Source organism: Ascidiella aspersa, chromosome 7 (assembly GCF_963924565.1).
Source record: "Ascidiella aspersa chromosome 7, kaAscAspe10.2, whole genome shotgun sequence".
NCBI lineage: Eukaryota > Metazoa > Chordata > Ascidiacea > Phlebobranchia > Ascidiidae > Ascidiella > Ascidiella aspersa.
In genome coordinates this window covers 15,898,994-15,924,326 of record NC_139453.1, presented here as the reverse complement: position 1 = coordinate 15,924,326, position 25,333 = coordinate 15,898,994, and the positions used below count along the sequence as shown (strand labels likewise).

The window sequence follows — 25,333 nt, the reverse complement described above, 5'->3', positions numbered from 1 at the left end:
TTGAGATGACTTAGTTTAATTTCACAATTTTAACATTTCAAAAAACTTACAAACAAGACGAAGTAGATTTTGTTTAGGATTTACATTCGGGTAAGTATATAAAATGCGCAGTTGCAATTTAATAATGGCGAAATCATTGATCACGAGAATGTAGCCTAAAATTTGCGAAATAACAACGGTCAAAACACTGATTAATAAATGGAAATATTTGTAATCTGTTATAAAATCGTACTACAAATACCTTAATAGATTATGTAGTGGTTTGGAATTCGCCAAAAATAAATAATGTAACACGGTGCCAGTACACTAAGCCATCGACATACAAAATTTGGAAAACAAAAACACGTGACGGTCACGTAAGGTAGGGTTACGTTACCCATTGTAAATTGGAGGCTTTGAATAAAAAGCTGTGTTTCGCCTAACAAGATAATGTAAGAGACATATCAGCAGATGGTTAAAACAAAAACGATTCAACATTAGTTGATATTTAAGTGAAGATATAAGCATCCTTCATATTTGTTGAAGATAAAAGCGACCTCCAGCAATTATATTTAAAAAAACAAGTTATTTGTCCCCTGTAACGGCCATGTTAAGAAAAAAGGTGTTGTATTATTGTAAAAAGCTTTACCTTAAATGGCTTTACAAACATCAAAATTCTAATAAAAATTGCTTTTGCAACTTAATTGTCATTTAATAACGCTGTTGTGATTTCCTAAAATGTTACCATGATTTGAAAACCAGTATTACTTCACAAAAATTCTTCGGTTTACCAAAAAATACACACTTATATAATGCTAAACTTTTTTTAGAAAAGCGCACAGTTAGATATACAAAATTTACAAGGGATATTATTGGAACTTGTTGTTTGTGCCAGATTTCGCACATTTACTGGGTAAACGGCTAATCCATATTTATTCTTGACACCATAATTAGTAAGACATTCACTTTAACATGGAAATACTTTTGTCAATTCAAATTGTCGAAATATAATCATACTATAATCATCATTTAAATTATAAAACAAAATAAAAAACTCTACACGCAAACATATTACGAGTTGGTCACACACGATATGCATACGTTTTGGTTAAACAGTATCTAAGCCAAATATAGGAAACAGTAGCATTACGTCACACTTGATAACCTTATTAAAAACAACATAGTACTACAAAAATAAAAAAAATATAAAACCTTTGTGTTTTTTTGTATCAAAGTGAAATACATAGTAAAGGGAACGCATTTAATATAATAATGAAAGCAATATCTTTACACGGGGGAGGATCCAGCAAATTTGTTTGGGGGCATAACATTTTTCTAAAATAACGGAACAAAGCTACGTCATAAAACAATTTATCTTAAAACACATGTTGTAGCCTATTCGAACAAACTCGTACGCCAATATGCAGCTGAAATGTAATCTAATTGCACAAAGCGCGAAAAATACGTATATTGGTTTAAACTGGAGTGGCCAACATGTTAAGATATGCATATAGTGCCTTTTAGCTCAACACACTTCCTGAAATTGACAAAAACATACCAAAAAAACAAAAATAGGTTTTAGTGCATTTACATAGTAAAAGTAGGCAAAAAATATAGTTTTTTGGTGCCATGGACTGATGCCCACCATACCCCCTGGATCCTCCCTTAAACATAAATGGTTAGTTTTAACAACAATAGACCGTGTTTGAGGCAGGTATAGTCTACTTCAACGGTAAACTACCTACGGTTGCTTTCACACAATTTTCCTAAACTCTCTACCTTTTGTGTTCTTTCACAAGGATGAACACAATTCGGAAAACGATAATTTAAAATGTTTCGTCACAACCGATTAGCCGTAAGGTATGCCGCACGAAGCATAAAAACAAAAATAACCCAAAAGGTGAATTTCATAGCGGGCATTCTGTTTACCAGCTACCAAAGTAAAAATTACATAACGCATACAGTTATAATAATGATGGAATTAAATTTAAAATAAAACTTTTGTAATTTCGATAAATCTTAAAATATTCGATGTAAAAAATACTTAAATATGTTTTCCATGGCAATTTTTAGCAAATAAAACAAGCTTTTTGTTTAATTAATAAATGTGCACGGCGGTTGTGTTAGGACGAAGTAAAAAAATTATCCAAATAGTTTACTAGATTACACAAGAAAATATGAAGGAGTGTGCAAAACTGTTGGACTATTTATAAACTCGTTGGCCCTTAGATAGTGGAATATTCTGGTATGGTTATTGTTAGCGTTGCACACCTGTTTTTTATGTACCGCTGTTTAAAAAACGTATGTACATAAAACCATGGAAAACAAAATTAAGTTAAAGCAAGTTTCAATTAATATAAAATACTTATGGTGCAACCTACAGTTTACCAAGAAGTATCGTTTGATTTCATTTCAAGTTTCGGACTGTTTTCGGAATAAAATTGCGAAAACCATCGCCGATATTTAGCAATAAGGCTGTCTTCTTTTACGAGATTAGGTCGTGGACTGAATGTCTTGTTATTCCAGATCATCACATCACGATCCACCTAAAGTATTATGAAAAATCAAATAAAACTATTTAGTTTAACTAATTAAACAGGAAAAAGAGTTTTGCGAATGTTTGTAAACAATTAATACGCATCAAGTGGCTGTCAAACTTTTTTCTTGCGACACCCTTAAAAAAGTTTTTTGAACTTGTGACGCACCATGAGAATGTTCAGGAATGTCAACACAAAGTTTGCAGCTTGACATTACAGAACAAGTGATCTTAAAAAATTTGTCTCGTGTGAACTCGTGCTAAAATTTAACAGCAGTTAGGTCTGTCACAAAGCGCGAAAAAAGCAAAAAAATAATTGCATTTAACTTAATTTGCGAAAAAATCAATTTAGAAAAAGACCAAAAAATACTATTACATTTCTTGACACAATAGCTTTTTTAACAAGATTATTTTAGTAAACGATTTGTGAAGGCAATTGACTTTACAAAACAAAAGACAAAACAAAAAGGTAATTTTAAAACATAATGGCTAGAGGTTATCGTTTGACGTTGAACGAATAGCAAAGCCCATACAAAAGTGGATATTTGTAACGCTTTACATATTTGTAACGCTTTACATATTTGGAACGGTTTTGAAACCCTGACGAAGGCAGCTTGAAAAGATTGCCGAAACGTTGGTTAACAATTACGATTACCATAGGAGCTGTTATTGATTCATCCATGTTTTATTTACTTCAATAATTATTAACTAAGATCTCAAAATACACGCAATATGACGTCATACTCTTACGGGATAAAACAAATAGTTTAACAAACTTGTTATTATGTTTGTAGTTGTGCTAAAATATGCCATTTAAGTCTAATTTAAAGAAGACGTTGCGCGAAGCGCGAAATGTTTGCGACTCTATTTGTTTTAAAATGCCAACTTTAATTTAGATTTATAGGGGGACGTGACGCATTGAGCACAGATAAAAAAATATTGACTACAATATCTTGTTGATATATTTACATTTATCAAGTTGTGGGGTGCGTTGACCTAAAAGTTAAGAATAAAATACGCAAAAATTTCTAACAAAAAACTTACAATGTTTTTTTGCTTTTTGAGGCTTTAAATTATCGATGTGTTACTTGCGGTACAACTGCCATATTGCAAAGACGGTATAAATTTCGCGCGAAAATAGTTTCTATTTTAGTATTTAAAACAGGCTAAAAATAGAGTTTTGCGGGAAAGAGTGTATAAGATACCGTACAACCCAACGTATAGAAACTTACCCTTGTTTTTGCTTGCATTTTAGCAAAAATAAGCCGCGGGCCGGATTAAATCGCTTAGCGGGATGTATGTTGCCCAGGTCTGATCTAAAGCATTCTTATACGACAAATCCAGGGTCATTTTGTAGGTGCGACAGAGCGCTTAGCAGAGTGAGTAGTGGCCACCTACACCTGTTTTGGCCTTTAAATTTTGCAGCAAAAAATGAATTTAACTTACACAGCTATAAGTGCTGTATGATGAATTCTAAATACGATGTACAAAATAAAGCTGCAAAACGTAAAAAAATATTTCCAAATAAAGTAAAATAAAATTCAAAAAACAAAAACCTGAACAAAATTCGGAGGTTGTCCAACAGCGATTTAAAACTCTTACATAACGCGCTTCGCCAATAAAGTTGTAAAAATAATTACTATACCTGAATAGCTTCAAAAATTAGAAAGAATTTTGCGACCCAAATCGGGAGTCTCCATGTTGCATAGAGGTCGTGGGTGAGAACAAGATGTAACGGTTCCACGGGGGTAAGGCTTTGTACAAACACCCCCTCACCAAAAGGACTTGTAAAATGCAGATGAACCATTCCAGGACCTATCTAGAAAGCAATATTAAATATGTTTAAAACTGTAAAGGCAGAGCAGCCGTACATAAAACAAACTGTATGTTCAATGGAACCGCAGAAAATGCGAATTCAAATCATTGCTTTCTTTATTTTATAGATTTGCTTTTCATGCACAAATATACGTGTTGACAGTTGGCTTTACATAAAGCACATTAATTTGTTTTTGATGACCTTTTCCAGTTGGCCAGGATAAAAACTAATGAACTATAAATTGCATAACGATTAAAATATTTGTGATTATTTGTGACTTCGTGCCTGGTGCACTTGGGAACGGATTTATCACACTGTCTCCGTCAAAGGGTTGGTTTCCGTTACCGGTACATGAAATGTAAAATGTTGGACAACAAAACACTTTTTCAAACTTCAAGAAAACAATTAAATTAACTAAAAAATGCTTTGTCTGTTGTGGCTGTAAAATCTGATGTTCGTCTTTTTTGACTTTTTTTATTTATTTTATACATCTAATACACACATTAGACATATGGTCACCAGGTAAGCCGGAGTTAAGTGGCGGAAACTCGCTTGAGATATACTTTTTAGCAATTTTGCAGACAATACAAAGTGTGTAACATCTCTAAACAGAGAAGATAATAACCCTATAGGTTGTTATTACAACAGAGAAAGCAATTTACGTCTGACAAACAATTTTAATTATTTAAACGTCGACGCAACAATTATTTTCACAATGGTCGTACATAAATGAATCACTGGTATAACACTATAATTTGACGAAATTTGGTTAATAAAATTATAATTTGGTTAATAAAATTAATCAAGTATTGTTTAAAAAGTAGCTAATTAAAAAACGTCTCATTGGTACCTATTTTACTTTTATAACTATTTCGACGACCCAACTGTAAAGTCAGTTTAGCCAATCATGAAACAAAAGGCAGCACAACACAGGCAAACCGTGCCTTATTTGATTTGGCGCGCTTTGTTGTAAAAGCTCTTTCAGCGGCCCTCAAAGCAAAGCGTCTGCGTCTGTATCATCGTTTCTCGCAAGTGACATACAAATAACCCCACGTGTAGACCGAAAGCCAGAAATGTCACGTAGGCCTCGAACCGACAAAACCAAACATTATTTAGAACCATACTCTAAGTCTAAAGCAGAGGTTCTCAACCTTTTTTCTTTCGTGGCCCATTTACGTTGCAAAAAAATTCTGTGGCCCAATAAATTTTTATGAAAAAAAAAATTGTAAAATAGGTATAGAAAAAAACACAGCAGAACATATTTTTAAACAGATTATTTACCCAACTGTGCATTAGTGAGATACTTGCGACAGAACAATAAATTTACATTCCTTTTTATTTCCTCCCCAAGCCATTATAAAATTAAATATAGTGACACAAATAAAACTAAATCTAGCTTTTTTAAATTGGTCTGTCGCCCACCTCAAATGTTCTTATGGCCCACCAGTGAGCCATTGCCCACTGGTTGAGAACCGCTGGTCTAAAGAGTTATCACTTATGGCAGAAATCAAACTCAAACTGGTATAAGTAGGCAACATGCATTATGGCCGAATTTGCATAATATTAAGACCAACGACATAATAAAGCCTAATACGCAGTAATGTCTACCCCCGAATAAGACCTATAATACCTAACACTGTGGAGAGGGGGTATGAGACGATTAGGACTAATGGTATATAGCAGTGATCGGCATGGGCTGCAGAGCCGTTGTTTAGTGGACCGCGAGTTACTTTTGAATAGTTTAGTGCTAGTAGTTGTGGGTCACGTGATAGCCGTACATTCATTGTACTGTATTTTAAAAGTTGGTGTGGCTAAGAATTTTTAGATTGTCTCAGCGTCATTCAGGCCTTGAGAGTGCCTTTGAAAGTATAATTTTTGCCAACTTTAACTATGTAAACGCATAATTTTTCGCGCTTAGCGCGTATATTCTTCGTTTTCTAGTATGTTTTACATTATGGCGTGCAATGTTTTTGGCATCAAGGTGCCGTGTAATATTTTACCTTTTTTTACCAAAAATATATATAGTTAATGTAATTTTCTATCCAACTTTTTAATATGGGTATTGTATCATAAGTAACATTTATCCCAATTTTAAAACAAGATTAAAGTAGTATATTCCTTTTATGTGATTCGTGCGAACTTCTTACGTGACTTTTTTATGGGATGTGGTGCCGCTTGAATATATTCAGGCTAGAAGCGAAATTCTATGTTTTTTGCGTCGTGTGACTCATAAATGTGCATTTCAATTTCTGTTAAATTATACTGCATAAATGTCGTTATTTTAAGCAATATTTTGCTTTGGTTTGCCTGCGTCAAGTATCCACTGTTTTCTTACTGATTTTTACGTTTGATGAGGTCTGAAAAGCGTATTTTGAGCCGCGAAAAAATGTTCACTGGTATATAGCATCGGCCGTTTTGGTTTTAACGGTCGGACGCCCTAATTTAATCAGCGCCATTTGGCTACTGCTGATTTGGCACCGGAATGTTTGCCTCTGTTTCGGGTCCGGTGTGGGTAATTGTTAGGGTTAAAATTTGATTTAGGATTGACATTATTAAGGAGTTAGTGATGAAGTAAGAGGCGTGATTGCGGTTAAAAGATTCTCAAGATCTTATTCTGGGCGTTTAGGTCGTATCCTGACGGGTTAAGGTTTTATTCTTATTCAGCCTTATTTTCGACTATTAGGTGTTAGTTCTATTTCGATCGAACTGTGTTTTAATCCGACGTTGATGTTATTTTAATTTCGGACAAGAAGAGTCTTAATTAAAGTTGAAAAAAAGTCACACCTGAGAGAAAAAAGTCGAAACAATCGAGAGAAAGCCAAATTTTGACAAAAAAGGTCTTCATTGTTTTCATTTACTTTATCGTTTCTTTACATACAGCATTACGCTTTCGAAGATGGTTATTCGTTTTGTATTTTGCAGTATTTTGAGTATAACACTTATGAAACAGAAGAAAAAAATATTTTATTAGAACTGCCATAAACCGTGCGAATTGTGCGAAATCCTAACAAATCAAATAAATACGACCATTTTTTTAGGTTATTATAACCAGAACTATTGAATTTTTAAACTGATGTTGAACTCTTGGCAGTTTTTGCATCAGTTTTACTAGATTGGTCGAATGCGAGGCAAAATGGTTAATTTATAAGTAAACATCAATTTTTACGGGAATTTGAAAATGTAAAATGGCTTAAGGCATTTGCGATTCCTTCGACCTTCAAATAATGACGTGTCTATGCATTATAATAAGTATCGTTTCAAAGCATGGTTTGATAAAGTGGATCACAGAATGATCCATTAAACGGTATTTAAAAGTAGCGTTGGAATTATAACTTGCAAGTTTGAAATGCCTATATAAATTAAAAGCTATAAACGAAAAATTAAATAAAATATTAAACTTTTATACCTCTGGAGGCACAATAAAGCCAGGCACAAAATATCCAAAAGTGCAAATACGGAAAGTTGTTAGGACGCAATGCTTAAAACCAAAAAAGGATTTTGGAAAAATTTCTTTCGGTTGTAAATGTTAAACTATCTTTGAAAATGAAAGATAACCATAGCTTATATAGTTACTTGGGTGAGTCCACGATTATACTGACAAATAGACAAAGCTTGTTTTAAATAATATTAAGTTGCTTTGTTCAAATTATGGCTTGTTTGGGTAGATTGTAAACGACCACAGATAATTAAACCAAAAGAAGCCATTAAATATTTAGTGCTTTTTGTTGTTATGCAAGTCGCAAGTAACAAGGGTTAGCCTCCCTTAAAGTATACACATGTTTAACGTTATAACAGATGTTATAATACACGTGACAATTCTTTCGTATCGAACCAAAACAAAATAAAAGCAAAGAGTTCGTATTTTATAGGCCATATACTGGGCGCTATTTATCCTTACTTGATAAACGACAAGGTCCAAATGAAACCATTTCCAAGTTTTGAAGAGCAACAAGTAGTGGTGGAGAAAGAACTTTGAAATGTGTGGTTTCTCGTCAGTTGAACCTTCGCAAGTTGCCTGGCCCGGGAAATATTAAAAAAACATAAAAAAATGTTTGACTTTGCAATGCGAAATAACTATTTATAGTTTGATTTGAATGATAGAAAATCACCTTTTGTAACAATAATTCTGAATTGTTATAAGACAAACCAAAAAAAAGTAAACGTATATTTAACCAATTTATTTTTGCAACATTGTATACGTTCGGATTTTTTTGGAATGGCTTAAATTGACTGAGTTATAAAGTCATCCAGTATTTGTATTAAACCTTTCTCGGATTTGAGTTCAAATGAATAGTTAAAAAGCAAGAATAATTGAAATACATATAAAATATCGTTTTCCTGCGATAGAACTATGGTCTTACAATCATCGTCGCCTGAAAGCCGTAATTAGATCGAGAAATATTTAAACATCTGCACAAACCGTAAAAAATTTAACGTCGGTGAGACATGTAGCGTCCTACAGGTTAACGTAAATATTTTAAAATCGTTGCTAGTTTTGTATAGCTAAATCTACCATGCTTCACAACACGATGGAACCGATATGATAACTTAATAACTAAACACCGAAAATATTTTTTTCTTTTACCACGCCTAACATAAACGTCTTATGTAACTTGTTAAGTAAAAAATAGTACTGCTATTATAAGAACAAATGATAACAAACAAAAAATAGAAAAGCGTATCTAGCAAAAATATTGAAGTATGTTTTGAGTGAGGCCGTATTTGTGACGCTATATCGCAGACTGCAGCAAATTGGTCGTATGTAGGCCTACCACCTTGAATATATGTTCGATGAAATTCCACCAAGATTCAAACTGCGTTGAGAGATCTGCGCCGGACAGAACGTTGGGTACATGAAGGTGAGAAAGATGGGCTAAATCAGATCCATTCTCCGGAACATCCTATAGGGAAGGAATCGCCAACAGTTTTATGTTTTTTTTAATTATTTGTAATAGTAAAGTCATTTTGGCCCAATACTGTTTTGTAAGTGGTTTAAACGTCGGTTGAAGTATATTCTCACTGCTAGTTTTATAGTGCTCGCATTACTTTTTTTATAATAAAAATAGCAGAAAAGCAAAGGGAAGTTACTCTATCCTTACTTGGATGTGTGTGTTGGCGTGGTGCTCTACCCTGCCTTTGTATGTAAATTTGCCGCTTTTAATTCCTCCAATTTCCGGTATTTCCCAAGTCGGTTTCGTTTCGTCACAGTGGTACCATACAAAAATGCCTCCGTTTACTTCGCGCGAATGCCACGATTTTGCCTTTGCGAAATGCGGAACTGCGTAAAGAAACATTACACACATTTTTTTCGTCACAAAATTCATCTCACGTAAAATATCAACAGAACTTTCGAATTAAAGTACCCTGAGTTAAATCCGGGTGTAAAGTTTTAAACCTAATAGATTGCACGATGTGTTCAGAAACCCATGTTTTAGGAAAACTTACGGAGCATTGTTTGATGACTGAATAAGAATGGCGAATTGTTGGACGAGTCAAAAGTTATGACCGTTTTAGGCTCGTCAACAAGACTTAAGAAACGAAACTATTTTTGCTTGTCTGAGCTTAGTAATGACGTTATTCGGTATCGGATTGTGATACTTTTTGTTTAACAAATCGGTAAATAAAATGTCACAAACGCGATAGTATGCGATATAGTGTCATATTAAACATGTATCAGAAAATAAAGTTTTGCTCAATCATTGTAGACAGACACAACGTTCCTGTTTAGATAGGTTCAAATACTCACTCACAAAATAAAAGTAATATATTAATAAGGGATCCCTAGGTCGTCAATCAGTTTCGCAAACGCAATTGGCTGCACCTACTTTTCTTGGCGTAAGGTATATCAGTGCACTTTCCATCGCCAGAAAAGGTCCAGCCGTGAAACGGACATTGCAAGCAATCGCCTTCCACCCTTCCGCCCTGGGCCATGTTTCCACCCATGTGAGGGCAATAAGCATCTAATATATGAACTTGTCCAGTGCTTCCTCGATAAACAGCAAAATGCTCTCCTACACAAAAAGTGAAATTTTTTAAAAGGGTAACAATGAAGCATCTTTATTAATTTGCTATCGCTGGGAAATAAATGAAGCAAATAAATATTTAACGCTGAGTTTTATCCAAATGTAGTTATGCATTTAGGCGTTTATTGGATTTTTTGGTTAGCGCGAAGGCAGGATGTTATTGTTAAGCTACGGTTGCCTCTTATGACGTAGTTTGCGTGCACACGCAACTTTGCTGGCAAGTCAAAAGCCGACCCACAGCACCGGAAACTATAGAAGGTTCGCCCAAATATTACTTCAAATAATATTTGTGTTGCTAAAGTGCTGACATTAGTGCGCCTAATGTACTTTACCAGCAGTGATTTTGCCCGACGATTGTATTTGCTTTTTCTTCCACTCTGATAGGCTAATCTAAAGCAAACTTTGGAAGACATTTTAAACTAATGCTCGCTGAAATTCGTTTCCTAAAACAATTTTAATAAATTTAGTCTTAACCACAGTCGTGAAAGTATTTTTCAGAAGTTTTTAAGAGTAATACCAACAAAATTAATCATTGAAAAATCTAAGCAAAAATATTTTTGTATGTAAATAATTTTTTTTCATTGTTTAAGGCAGGGTGGTCCAAGGTGGACAGGAATGTGGGTCGACAATATTATTTGCGTATTTTTCGAGGGACCACACGCAGTAAACTACATCAGTCGTACGCAAACGTAACCGCTTAAATTGAAAGTTTACAAGAAGGCTACCAGTTTCAAAGCATAGCCTAACAAATTGTCGTATTTGCTGTTTGTTAATCACTTATGCTTGACTAAACCCTCTATAGGTGCGCAAATCAAAAACAAACTTTAGAATAATTCAATCAAACACTGTTTCGCCGGCCAGGACCAGTCTGGTTCAAATATGTTTAGTGTTCAAAAAGCTTGGCATTACGAAACGGTTGCTCATCGTATAATTTACTTGGAGCGGGGTACTAAAAATTCCAGTTTTCTGACCATGTCCAATCTAAACGTATTCTGTATAATTGACAAAGTGAGTAAATATTTTTATAATCATGCCTAGCTGTAAAATGCAGACTACATTACATATTAGCTCGACCGGAAGCGTCCAGCAAAGCACACTGACATGATAAAGGCCAAACGCCTACGTGACAATTCAACAGCCATACAAAGAAGTCAAAATGCGGACATCAGTCAAAACAAAGTTTTTCTTTCGCGCGTCGATTAAAACCATTTGTGTAACATAAATGCAAAAATTTACCCATTGCAGTAATTTCCTTAACTTCGCCGGAATGCAGTTGAGAGCTGTTCAGCAAACGAAACCAGCCGTTTGGAAAAACAGGGGGTAAATCTTGGCCTATTTTTCGTCGTTTGCGGAGCATATTAGCAATGTCCCGTTTGGACATACCATCGTCATTTTGTAAATACCTGTCAAATTAAATAAAAAGGATGTAAACTTCTATAATGTATTAAAAGGATTTAGCAACTGACTATAGTTGAATGGTTATATTTATAAATTGATATTATTTGTGGAACGATAAAACACACTTAATTTAGCGGATGTATGTTCCTAGTAAAAAATTACTTCAATGTGGGTATTTGGCTGTTGAAAGATGACAAACACTTGTAGGATGGTTAGCCTAAAGTTTCTTGTTGACAGCCTAACTATATTACCACGCCATGCAAAAATTTATAAGTTTCTATACACTACTCTTTAGATAGAAAATGCAAACAATAAAGAACGTTAAGACGTTTCAGGAAACGAAAGTATTGAGAATTCTTACCCGATAGAACCGAGCCTTCTGATGCGATTAAGTGGTCGAAATAGAAGTAAGTATATGCCATAAAACAACAGAGGCGGTGTAAGCCAGTATAAAAGGAAAATAACCACCGAGTACATCCATTTTATCTTCAACAATAAATCCCAATCACTGCTAGAAATTTCAACAGAATCCCGATGCCATGCATCAGCTGTATTGTTTTGGAGAAATTTGCCGTTCAAGGTCACTTCTTTTAACGCCTCAATCGCAGGCCTCCAAAAGTTGTTGTACACCAAGCCAGGTATAGAAGTAACAGACGAGCTCATGACCATACGGTTAGTCAGCCCAAAAGCTAATTCGTTAATTAAAAACAAACAGAAAGCAACTTTTATTGCATGATACCTGCTACTTTTGTACGTTACAGACTGCTGAAAAATGTTTATATGCGTCTTCAAATAAAAATCATGATTGGTGCTCTGCACTTTGAAATTAAAAATGGTTCACTGAGCGTCAGAATGAGAAAACGACATATTTTTCCTAAAGTTTGGTTCGGAGCAACTGCCATCAACCGCCATCTTCAAAACAATTTTCCCAACTCGAAGGACAACTTATGATCATGACACTTCCCCAAACAATTGACAAATTCATTGGCCTAAGTCAAAATCCAGAGTAAGGCTACACAAAACGATTGGTAAATGCTTGCAATTTTAGCCAATTGCCGTGCGCGTAGAAGAGAGTTTTAACCGGAAATTACGCGTATGAAACAAGCTTATGATTGTGTTGCTTTTACCACGTATGGGGCAAGCAGTATCAACGAGATGTAAAAAAATGTTACAATTACGTTGAAACATAATAAAACTCTACATTTGGCGTCTCGATAAGGGATAAGCACTTTTGGTATCCAGCAAAAAGCAATTTAATTGGAAAGTTTTTAGTTTCCCAATTAAATTAATGACAAATAAACTCTAACTATAGAATACAATCTTAAGGTACACAGATAATAAATTTTAACTCGTTGTATGCTTCCTTTAAAATCAATGCCTTCACAGTCCACTGCGATCTCTCTTTTATTCAAAAATGCTATCTCAAAATGCATTTTCGTCACAAAAGATTAACACGACTTTCTATAGTTTTTACTCTGGTTTCAGTTTTGTAGGTGTGCTAATGCCAACACCAAACAAAACGAATCAGCGTACACGTTGCTTGTCTACATTTTGTAAATCACTTCCTTTACATCATATCTGGCCAAAACAATAACATTTACTGCTTAGTGACGAGAAGTCGCCGGCGTTGAAGTGCCTAACAACGCGTTTTGTGCACAAATGACACATTTCCTCATGAATATAATGACAGACGCTTGCTCTAACAGGCCAGCAAACGTGAAAATAAAAGATTCGGTTAATTCGCCAACAAGTTTGTATTTACGCGATTAGTTATGACAACCATGGCATTAAACGGTGTTTTACACTTTCCTTGTCTAACTCTGTAGAATAATGGTATCCTATGTTCGTCTAAACAAATTTAACCTAATAATGACTTGACCGATTTAACACAACACTACATAGCTAGTTAGCTGCTACCAACATAATACAATGCCACTATAAAAACCGACTTCCTCGTATACAAAATGCAATACCTCTCGAAAATGCGCCGAAAGTTTTTTTGCAACATATTGTAGCAATTCGGCAAGCTCTTGGACAAATTTTCAGCAAGATAATATCTCTCTTACCGAGAGCTTCATTTTTCAACAAAAATGGTAACCCAGTCAACTCTAGCTGACCGACTCGGCGGTGTAGCCGCGAGGAACGGTGCACTGTTATTGACGCGAAGCGCAAACAACCAGCGACTATTTTACTTTTCTTCTCCTCGGCCGTCGTCATGAAAACATTTGTACGCTGGGGCTTGGGCCTTTATGGTTAAATCATGTAGAACTATGAGCATTTGCCATTCGTCGAGAATAGAGAAAGGACAAACCGTTGAGGCACAACGAAAAGGAAACTCTCGTCCGGCTATGACTCAGCAACACGTGCGAGGTTCAACAGATAACCTTGGAAAAAGACACAAGGGGAGGGCAATCGTGGTATTTTAGTGTTGGTTCGTTGCCTTAAACTGCCGTTACGTAAGAAAAACAAACACAACGTCATAAAAATGGAACACCTCTAAAGGCATCCTCTGTAAAAGATTAACCTAATGATTAAGGAGTGTAACATAAGACGATGACATACCATACCGGCAACTCTGAATATTAAATGCATATTTGTTTCGCTTATGTCCAAAAGGACACTTTTGAAGAACGAATAAGTTTTAACAAAAGACTATTCCAAGGATGCGTTGGAAAAACTAAAATTATTGCCAACTTTTAATGATTTTATAACTTCGTGTTCATCACAAATAGAAATGCACAAAGGCATGAAACTAATCAAGTAACCTCAGGCACTTGATGTTCTCGATAAACTCATGCACAAAAATCGAGTATAAATACATTTAGGGAGAAAAAACGTTCGCTGTAAGTGCAAATATATATTGCATTTATTAGGTTAAAATTGCCTTTTGTATTGAGAAGCGTCGTGACATATTAATCGTATGGCAAACAAGTTGTGAGCAATTTAACCAACAGCAGCTGTAAGGTTCCACGAAATCGTATCAGTTTTTTTCCCAGAAAAAAAAGGCCTATATATCCTTAAACTTTGAATTGTTAGAAGTGTTAATTGTACGATGCAGATTCTGGCGAAAGCGAAAAATTATCAAAGATTTATATACAGGCAGGGAGTCGAACCGGGACCAAACCGCAACTTTACGAACCGGTTTTGGGCCATTTTTTCCCGAACCGAACCTGAACCGTGTTTTGTAAGATTTTAAGGAACCGAACCGAAGCTAAACCGCATATTTTGAAAGAACCTGAACCTTAGACAAACCCGGACCTGTCAAAAAAGCGGTTCACCCAGCATGACGCCCCAACTCGTATTTTACATAGTCAAATTATACCATCTTAATAAAACGTTGCTTTTAATTGTTTTTGGATACTTTAATAATGAGCTGCTTGTATTAAACGCGTTACGAAACTTAGATTGACTACGAGTTACAATTCAATATTTGCTCTCTATATTTAATGAGCAACATTTTTAAGGTTGATTTAATGAGCAACATTTTAAGGACTATTGTATCCCAACCGGAACTTTATAAACCGGTTTTTGAAAATAAATCTAGTCGAACCGGAGCTGAACCGGAACTTTTTAATTGCTCCGAACCGAAACCGGAACTGAACAGGCACTTCAAAAAATCTTTGAACCCGAACCGAACCTGAACCGGAAAAGTCAAACGGTTCGGAGCCCCGTATACAGGCGCAGATCCAGGTGAATTACATCTAAACGTGACGTCATAAACAATGCGTATATTTTGTTAGTTTTATATGACAAGATGATGTCGATTCGCACAAAGTCAAAAAAGGATTTATATAGTTTAGACATATTTTATATTCGTGCGTAGTTATTTCGTTTTGATTTGTGTAGTTGAAAAAGTTTACATGCTATACGCACACTCGCACAGCTATTGGCCGGCAAACGTTTTCTCAATTTGTGCCACATATAAACAAACATAGAAGATTCGCACGAAGCGCGAAAAAATATCTAGTTATTTGAATAAAATTGACCAAACGTTTACTTTGGAAAGACATATGTTATACGTTCAAATTTCCCAAATTTTTGAAACAATTTTTAAACAAACTTGACTTTTAGGCGATTAGTTCATAGTATTCATTTTTTTCTCTAAGAAGGTTTACTTTTTTTAAATACTTTTTTAATTTTACAAAACCTACAGTATGTTATGTTCAACCGCCCTTATAGTAACCACTAATTAACGTAAAACCCCAATTTGTAGCAGCAATTGTTCGACTTGCGTGATACTCAAGCAAATATAATACGTAAACCAGGTTTTGAACTGCGTCAAACGCATAAAAATTCCAGTTTGAAATCAAATTGCTTCATGTTCAAATTGCTGTATCAAAAACGCGATATTTTGCGAAATCTGCCTATATTTTTCTTAGTTATAAACACAGTAAGAAGTTGAAGATATTTGGCCTAAATCAGAATCAAAACCGTGACCGTTTAAAAGTGAAAATTGCTGTGGCGATTTTAGGAGTATTGCGACGACGCGTACTTCGTGTTTTGTCCCTTTCCTGTAGAAAGAGTAATTTTTGTCAGGAAAAAAGGCTATCTTTCTGTTCTTCTTGGTTTCTTGCGAAATGTGAACATACCGACCGACTGACCGGAAAATAGATTTTAAGACGTTAACATAGAATATTAATATTATTCAAGATATTTTCACTGTAGTCGTTATAATTTTATCGTAATAAACTGCTAGTATGACTCAATTTGAAAATAAATGTAAAATATTTAAAAGTTTATTTCATTCATAAACAGGCATAAAAACTTCAAAACAATTTAACATTGGCAAACTCGATTCGCGTTGTAAAGACACTAGGGCGTTAAATAAACGTCAAAGTAGCATAAATAAAATTGCCTAACTAAGTTGAGGGACCAAGGTAGTAAAGTTCACGTGAATTTTGACCCCAGCTCACTCCAGTAGTTTTCTGTCTGGATCTCACTAAGTCGCGAGAGGGCTCGTTGAAAAGCAAATTCTTCTTCTTCGCCAGAAAACACGTTTAGTCGCAACGATTCTTTCGACTGAAATAAATATATTCCGTTAAAATAAAAATAAAACACGCACAAACGAAGCGTAATATAATAATTGAAAACACAACGAAGTCCAACACAATGAATGATTTCATGTTAAACCAGCGATTCCCAAACTATGTGACGCGGCACACTAGTGTGTCTCGAGAGATTGCCAAGTGTGCCGCAAAACTTATGTAATTTCGGTAAATAGAGTAATTGCATTATCAATAGGCAAGCATTTCAGACTTAAACACGCACTAACCATTACAAATTAATCATATGAAGACTTTAACAAACTTTGTCGTGTGTTAAGGGCGATTGTAAAATGACTCCATTGTTGTTCTGTTAAAAAAGTGTGTCGTGAAATATGTAAGATATTTTAGTGTGTTTTTAGTAGCCAAAAAAGTTGGGGAACCACTGTGTTAAATCCATTTACCTGATCAATGTGCAAGTCATCGAGGATGATGCTCTCACGCTGAAGCACCAGTTCACGTTCTTCGTCGGTGGCTTTCGCAAAAAGATCGTTTAGCGCAACTTCGGCAGATATGACAACACCAACCTACAAAAACATGGCTTCAAGTAATAATATTGTGGTCACACGATTGTATTCACTACAGCGCAGTTTCATGTTTGTACAGAATGTACTTTGTTGCCGTTTTATGCTGCAAATATGTTATTGACTTATCTGTTGCCATTTTAAATAAATATGCAATTTGTATACATCTTAATGAAGCAAGCGACTGTAAACGAAATACAGCAATGTTTTGTAAAATGATTGTCACCGAAACGAAGAACAATGTAACAAGGTAAAAAAACATTTGTTTTGGGAAGGGGTCATAAAAATTTCAGAGGTTACATCACAAAGTTAGGTCATACCGACAAATATTGTAATAAAAGCTGTCTTCTAGCGAACCTGTGCGCAAACATGCAGCTGATACCAGTGCAATCGCGCAAATCGTAAAATAATTGTGTCTGTTTGAATCACATTGTTAAAACTTTGAATATTTTAAAGGACGTGACCCTGCAAAATGAGATTCGCATATCGTTTGAAATAACGGCAATTATTCTCTAATTTAACAGATATTGTACACACGTTGCTAAGCGCCATAGTTGCTTTCGGCTAAATAGATTTCCTTCAATCGGACAAAAACGTAGTAAAGGCGAGTAGAAGTTAACAAAAGTGTAAAAGTTAAAAAAACAAAGTTTGGGGGATCATAGCCTGGTGCTCACATACCGTTGGTCCACCGCCGGATGTGCAATAAAGCATATCTGAATTATTACCTAAAATTGTACGATAAAAAACTTAGGAAAAGTAATTCAAAACCTTTTTGTCATAAAACGTATCGATCATAGTTATAAAACGCCGGGCCTCTGTTTTTCGAAAGATGTTCATCTTGGGAACGTTTCGGATTAAAACGACGTCGAATTCCTTTGCAACTTCAATGTAGTCGATTGCTCCCAGTGGCTAATGAAAAAAAATGGCAATGTTACCAATTTATTAAGAACAAAATTTCTAAAATCCCTTAAAAGAAAGTATTTTTAAATAAAACATGTTTATTGGGATGTCCGATAACTTCGGATCACGGATGATAACCTATGTCAAGTGGTAGTATCGGTACTCTGTCTGATAATAGGGTTGTATCGATGCCGATCTGATACCAAATTAAAATATTATTTTGGCCAATGATTGTATGGTCTAACGCAGCAATTCTACCTTAAAGGGTAAATAACAGAACAATTGCGGTGGGTAACTAAACTAAACCACTTCATTTTAATATTTCAATTTACCATTTTAATTTTGCTTGTTTCAGCATAATAAAGACGTCATTTGGTGTCGGATAAGATTGTCATATTATTTGTCCAAGGTATTGTATAGGACATCCCTCATGTTTATAACACATATATATTTCAGACCAGAATAATTATTTTAAATAATTTCAGTGAAATTTTTTTTCTGGATACATTAAAAAAAATTGTGTCAAAAGCTTAACAAAAGGTAATTCAAATCACATTTATAAACAAATACAATCCTAATTTAGGACATACTAACATTCCTACCTTCATACATATGTCTTCAAAAGCGAAATCTGCAATGCGGCCACAACAATTGGTAATAAGTACTTCGCGGTTAAGAACATTTAATGTACGGGATTGAGGAATGACATCTCCTGTGTAACCGGACTTGATCACATGATAGTGAAATATGTCATCCATTTTGCCATCAACATTATCACTTGAAGTTCTAAATACATTATCAAATCGTATACAAACATGAAATGACAAAGATAAATCCAACGAACTACACATTTTTGTTGATTTAAATCAATAGTTTAATTAAAAATACTAACAGCATCCTAGGCATTTTCAGGTAATACAAGGCTGTGATTAATTCATATAATTTAAAAAACGAAAGTCATATGAAGAAGTTATCTAAGCCGAGATAATCAAATAGATAAGGTAAAACTGTTACTTTGGTTAACAGAATGTATATAACCTAAAAAACGATTGTTTTTCAACAAGTTTAATGGCAACCTACAAAAACAACAAAAAGTAATATGTACATGTACAAACTAAGGTAATACATAGTATAACAAGGTTTTCTCCTTGAACCAGGACTAGTTTACATATTGATAGAACAAATTTAATTTAATTTATTAAAGTTGCAATATTGTGTGTTTTTTGGAAGTATTTCATTAATATTTAAGTGAATTTTAATGTTAACTTTTAAGGTGAATTTATATATATTTTAAAACTTACAAAAGATAAACTTTTCCTTCACAGGGAGCTCCATACAGTCGGTAGTCAATTGCCGAGTCGATTGGCAGTGATAAGCAAGTTTTCTTCAACTTATGGATAAAGGGAATAAAATTGCTTCTCTGAAGTCCACCCTTGTACAAATCTAGACATTACATAAACAAATATCATTTTTTGCGACCATTTCAATGTATTTGATTTGGGTTAAATACAAATAAATTGTTGTAGTTTGGCCAAAGTTTATAATTAAAATATTGAAAAAATGATTCCAAAACTCTGTGCAATGTACAGCAGTGTGTCTCAAGAGATTCTCAAGTGAGCTGGTAAAATTTTTATAATTTTGAAAGATAATCTATTAGCATTACAAAAGCCTAGCATGTAAGAGTTCAATGCACACTATTCATTAGAAAACTGATAAAACATTAAAATTTCTGACAATTACTTTTTCAGGTGTTAAGGGCAAGTGACAAGATATATACTTTTAGGAAGTGTGATTCGAATTTTCATTCCTTTTATGAGTGTTCCGAAAGCTAAAAAAAGAAGCACACTGCTCTATGTGCTCAAAACTTAATTACGACATTTTTTTGTTTAACAAGTGCATTGTGCAAATATGGGGTAACAATTTGCCTACTGGCATTTATCCCAGTGATGTGAATTGTGAAGCATGATGTGAAACCTTTCAATCTGCCTACATTTAACCACTTGACAGCAAAAATACGGTATTAGCCTTCAACAAATATTTTTAATAAGTATTTGAATATAAATTGTAATGTAATTTTTGTGTTGTTTTTAAAATTAGCTACACGAAATACCTGTTTGTACAAAAGTTAAATAGGACATTTATTCGTACTTATCATTCTAAACTGGGTATTTGCAACCTTGTATACTGGCGTTTGTCACAGCAATTAATTACAATTTGTATAAAATACACTATTTTGGGAACTATACTACACCAATTTTGGGAAAAAGGCCTTCAGCAGTGGCCTTTTATTCACTATTAAGTATTATGTTGAACTATTAACATGTCAGTTTACCCAAGTCTAGTGTTCTCGTCGATGATTTTATAAGTGATTGTGGCAATTTGATATTATTTTTTGTTGGGTTTAAAAAGATGCTCCAAAAGCAAAATTATTTAAAATACCAAAGTATTATTACCAACAGCATGTTGAAACAGTTGTGCTCTTCGAACAAATATACTGTATATACCCAAGTATACACCAGGTTAAAAAGATAGGGTATACAACTGACAAAGGTATACAAAGGGTATACAGAATAGTTTAGGTTAGTGCCTTCTGATACCGTAACAGAATATTTTTTTATTCTGACGCCTAAATGACTCAATTACCTAAATGTATTGAATAAAAGCATAGTACTATTCAAGTCAAGTCCAAGTAAGACATTTTGCAAAAAAGAGAAGTCAAAGTCAATCATTAATAAACAGTGACTTAAGTGCACTAAGCCTTCTCTATGACAAAAAACAAGTAAAAATGGGAACTAACACCATACAAACAAATTACTCAACACAGATTATATGTCATCTTAACTGTTTTACCATCAGGAGCCCTGTTGCTGGTCGCTACCATTACAACACCACTTGCAAATAGTTCAGCAAATAATCTTCTTAAGATCATAGCATCAGCAATGTCAGTCACCTAAACAAAACAAAAATATACATCATTAAAAAAATAATTAATTGTTTTTTTCAGACTACAATGTAAAAGTAAACAGTCACAATATTTAATTAGTCAGTTAAATGTAATAATTGACATTCTTATATTCCAGGGGCAGATAGAGCATCCAAAAAGGAGGGACAAAATTAAAACTTAGGTTATTCAATTTAATCATAATAACGAGATTAAATGGGAAAGAACACTCTGCCAGGCGCCAGATGTGAAACCGCTTAGTATGCAATCGTTGAGGCGAAAAACTAAAGTCTTTTTAATTAGGTTTATTGCGATGCCTCTCAAACCAAGCCAAAAATAATTACAGATTATATTTGTCACTTGATAAAAATAGAAGTATCCAAAATAATGATATTTCTTTGCGTTTGGCAACAATTTTTATAGAATTGACAAGTCAGGTGAATTCCCATGAGGTCAATGAAAAAAACAAGATACTCTGTTGAATGGCAAGTAAGCAGTGATAAGGTGATCTCTCTCGTTGCGCCAAAATCTATGCACGGATTTTAACAAACTACAACCAAAAAAGTCTTCGCGGAGTCTATTTGGGCTCTTTTATGTTTAATAATGTGGGCACTTTTGTGCACTGTTTTTTGACTCTTCCACAAACTTTTGGGCACCTGCACACTTGGTAAAAAATTAGAGGGAACACTGAGGTCAACCCAGGAGCAAAAAATTAGACGAAAGACAGCGATTTTTGTTAGATTTTGGTTTCTTAAGACTTGTGACCCAGCGATATTAAAAAACGATGGCGCTTTAGACAGTGAGTTGAACCCTGTGAAAAACTATAATACTACCTATTAAGAGGGGACTGAATATATCCACATTCAAATATATAACAAAAATAAACCTGAAATTCATCAAAGCATAAAAGAGATATTTCAGCACTTATTTGCTTCGCCACTGGACTAATTGGGTCATAAGGCTTTGGTTTGGTGCCATAGTTCCTTGGCAAATCTTTTTTTAGCTTGTGAATTCCTGTAAAAATGAGAATAAAAATACAGATCAGTTCATATGTGCACCCTTTAAGAAATACAAATCAACTCACTTGAGTGAACATCAAGCATAAATGAATTAAAATGAATTCTTTGTTTCTTATCAACATTAACACAGAGGTAGAAAAGATCCATAAGCATTGTCTTGCCAGTTCCCACATTGCCATAAATATATAAACCCTTAGGTGACTGATTTACAGATTGCTTTTTAAAGAGCTGTAAAATAAATAGAAAAGTATAAAACTTGGCCATAAATTAAAATATATTTTCGAGGAAAGATTTATGTATAATTATACTGTAATCATGGGAAACAGTCATGTTCATCAGGATGTTAAATCTGCAACTTAAGCTATACCTGTGCACGCTGATTTAGCTGGCTAAAAAAAGTTTACATGACATTACCAGTAGTGAAGTTATCGAATATTGGTATCTGGTAAAATAGGTACATGTCACATTTAGATACATATTGTGCATTTGTTTACTTTTTGCTGATTTACACGTTTACCAAAACTCAAGAGATTAAGATTACTTGTTGAACCATATAGTCTGTGTATGATGTGACAATGCAATGCATAAAAACAGATTAGACTTTACTTTTACCAAAAGGACCAATTGTAATTGAGGAAAAAAATAAAAATATAAAGAAGAACCCATATGAATGGGATTTACTGCTGCATTGAGTCGAAATGCTACAGAGAAAACTCAGTGGAAAAGTATTGGCTAATAGTAGCAAATAGACAGTGACATTTTTATTTGCATGAATAACTAATTTGTTTATATGAAATATTCCGCAGTCATCTTTTAAAGGTTTAATTTGGTAGCTTCAAGCTTGAAGTATGCATTCAAAATCATTTTCTAATTGACTTAAACCATGAAAAAATACTCCTGTAAGGATGACCTTGTTGATTTAATACTACACATTGAATTTAATGTAGAAGTTCAAAGACAGTAATAGTCTGGATGACCAACATGATAAGTACACATATTTATCAAAAACCTGACCACAGTTCCATGATTTAGTGTGGTTAGTTTTAAGTTAGGGGTGACTAAAAAAGGTTGGGAACCACTGTATTAGAGTAACTCAATCACGCCTAGCCAATGGTGGGTATATTGCAGATAAATATGGTTGACATGCAAGGTAATTTAAACAAAGGTACCTTGCTAAAGAAAGTTTCATTATTGTTTGGAGATGCTGAATATCCATCAAGTATTTTATGCAATTCCTGTAGGTGTTTGAGCACAGCGACTTGTCTATCATCTGGTTTAATTATGTTTAATTCAACTAGAGAGTTGTAACTTTCCATAGGAGAGTTGTTGCCTTGTGACTGTGTCACAAATTGTTCAATACTAAACTTTTCCTCAACATTTCCTCCAGCATTATCGGAAAGAAAACTCGATCCATGAAAGCATTTATTTTGTTGCCAACAACCTTGAGAAGAACACCATAAGACTTTAGGCTAAATTTTAGTAGTGTTTTCATTTAAATTACCTAATTAAATGAACCTTTTCATTTGACAACAAACAGTACCTAATAAACGATTGAGTTAAGTCTTGGTAACACAATTGAAATATTAAATAAGTTTGAAAAAATAATATCAAACTGCAAATTTTCTACTTTTAAAATGTGTTTAATTGATATGGATGTATGATAAAATTGAAAAAAGAGAACTAAATGTGAATGTATTAAAAATACAAGTGATATATATATAATTAGAAGTTAAGACAATATAACATATTGTATATTTTATGATTTTTTTTTTAGGTATCCAGTAATCCAGTACATTAACATACCGTTAATCATTTTACACTAACCTACTTTTGGAAATCTTGAGAAATTGTTTTTCTTGTATGGTGATAGCATCGACCCATTTGAAAGCAGTTGATAGGATCTTACTTTGACAAACCAGTACACAACAGCAGAAGGCCTCATTCTATAATAAAGAAAGCAGATAAGGTTTTACTTATTTTGAATACAGCGCAACAAAACGGAAACCTTTGGATTTTGTGCAGGGTAGAAGCTGTTAAAAGCAGCTTTGAATTTTACAAACTAAATGATTTAATGCTTAAAATTGCCAAATAACTTTAATCCGCTGAGTTTGAGAGCATTTGGTTTACTAAAGTAAGCCCACAATTTTCTGAAATGCGCAACTGCGTCAGTGCGACTGACAGTGTTGTAGGGCAGATAGTTTGAGTCAAAACCTTTAAAATTAGATCTTTCAATAAGGCCCCCAACTATTAATTAAACCTGGACAGTATTTGTGTCAGTCAATAATGAATATTATTATTTAATAGAGCGTTGATAGTTTATAAATGTTTTGTTTTCTAAAACTATGCAGGTTTTTTTTTCTAGGCAAAACAAAACAGTTTTTTAGCAGAATGGCCATGTGCCCCTCCCTGTATCCGCCCCTAAATACTGATATACTTTTTCTCACGAATACACTAAATGTATTAAATGTGCCTTGTCGAAGAATTCGGGATCAAAAAAATGATGTACATAGTAGGCTACAAACAAAACTGCTGATTGACATTCAATTGCCAACAAAAACTTAATTTTTTTCTGACAACACACTAATATAAAGCTTTTTTCTGTTTGCTTTTGACATTCACAATGAGCTTAAGCGTCGATTTCAACAGTCTGGTGATTTAGACTTTAGACGCTATATATAGCATCCATAACCTATTGTAACAACTGAGTCGATTCGCACCTTCTGCGAACGCTGTGAATTTAGGTCACAGAAAACGCGATATGGCTTTCGTCGACATACAGAGGAAAGCGGGGCAAAACGAACCTCTCACTTTTTTCTAAAACGAAAGTTTCCAGCGTAATTTTGCTGAACACTGAATGACTGAACATCATGCCGACCTGAACTATTAGCACCTTAAAGTGCCCCTCACTACATGAAAGCTGTATACAGCATTTAAAAAAATCCTGGTGACTTTTTGGACTACTTAATGGTTTACATATAGGTTAAACCTCTTGGATGAGCAAAAGTTACTCCTCTTGCCAAGTTTAATAAGGTAAACTGTGCATTGTCGTCATAATTTTTTTATTTTTTTTTTATATTCAGAAAGTATAGGCCAGTATTAGTATTGTGGTATAATTTTTTTTTCAAAATTTTGGTCGTAAATACGTTTATTTTTAC

General features: G+C 34.1%; 2 protein-coding genes across 3 annotated transcripts; both read right to left on the bottom strand.

The window, feature by feature from the left end:
* Positions 1 to 13,879, bottom strand: LOC146138025 (cholesterol 7-desaturase nvd 1-like). The gene is made up of 8 exons (XM_083393502.1): positions 12,114 to 13,879; positions 11,591 to 11,757; positions 10,157 to 10,342; positions 9,431 to 9,609; positions 9,107 to 9,232; positions 8,230 to 8,346; positions 4,161 to 4,334; positions 1 to 2,525 (listed from the first exon to the last, which is right to left on the bottom strand). The coding sequence occupies exons 1-8, from the start codon at positions 12,419 to 12,421 to the stop codon at positions 2,364 to 2,366; spliced, it is 1,419 nt and encodes a 472-aa protein (XP_083249628.1). The 5' UTR covers positions 12,422 to 13,879; the 3' UTR covers positions 1 to 2,363.
* A 2,638-nt stretch (positions 13,880 to 16,517) lies between these two features.
* Positions 16,518 to 25,333, bottom strand: LOC146138024 (AFG1-like ATPase). 2 transcript variants are annotated; one of them, XM_083393409.1, is made up of 10 exons: positions 24,003 to 25,333; positions 23,348 to 23,619; positions 22,244 to 22,406; positions 22,046 to 22,173; positions 21,069 to 21,168; positions 19,520 to 19,661; positions 18,821 to 19,004; positions 18,087 to 18,227; positions 17,199 to 17,321; positions 16,518 to 16,771 (listed from the first exon to the last, which is right to left on the bottom strand). In XM_083393409.1, exons 1-10 carry the CDS (start codon positions 24,118 to 24,120, stop codon positions 16,640 to 16,642), a joined length of 1,503 nt encoding a protein of 500 aa, XP_083249535.1. In that variant the 5' UTR covers positions 24,121 to 25,333; the 3' UTR covers positions 16,518 to 16,639. The 2 variants fall into 2 exon arrangements, with proteins under 2 accessions (XP_083249535.1, XP_083249536.1); XM_083393410.1 differs by lacking the exon at positions 23,348 to 23,619 and having other exon boundaries at positions 24,007 to 25,333.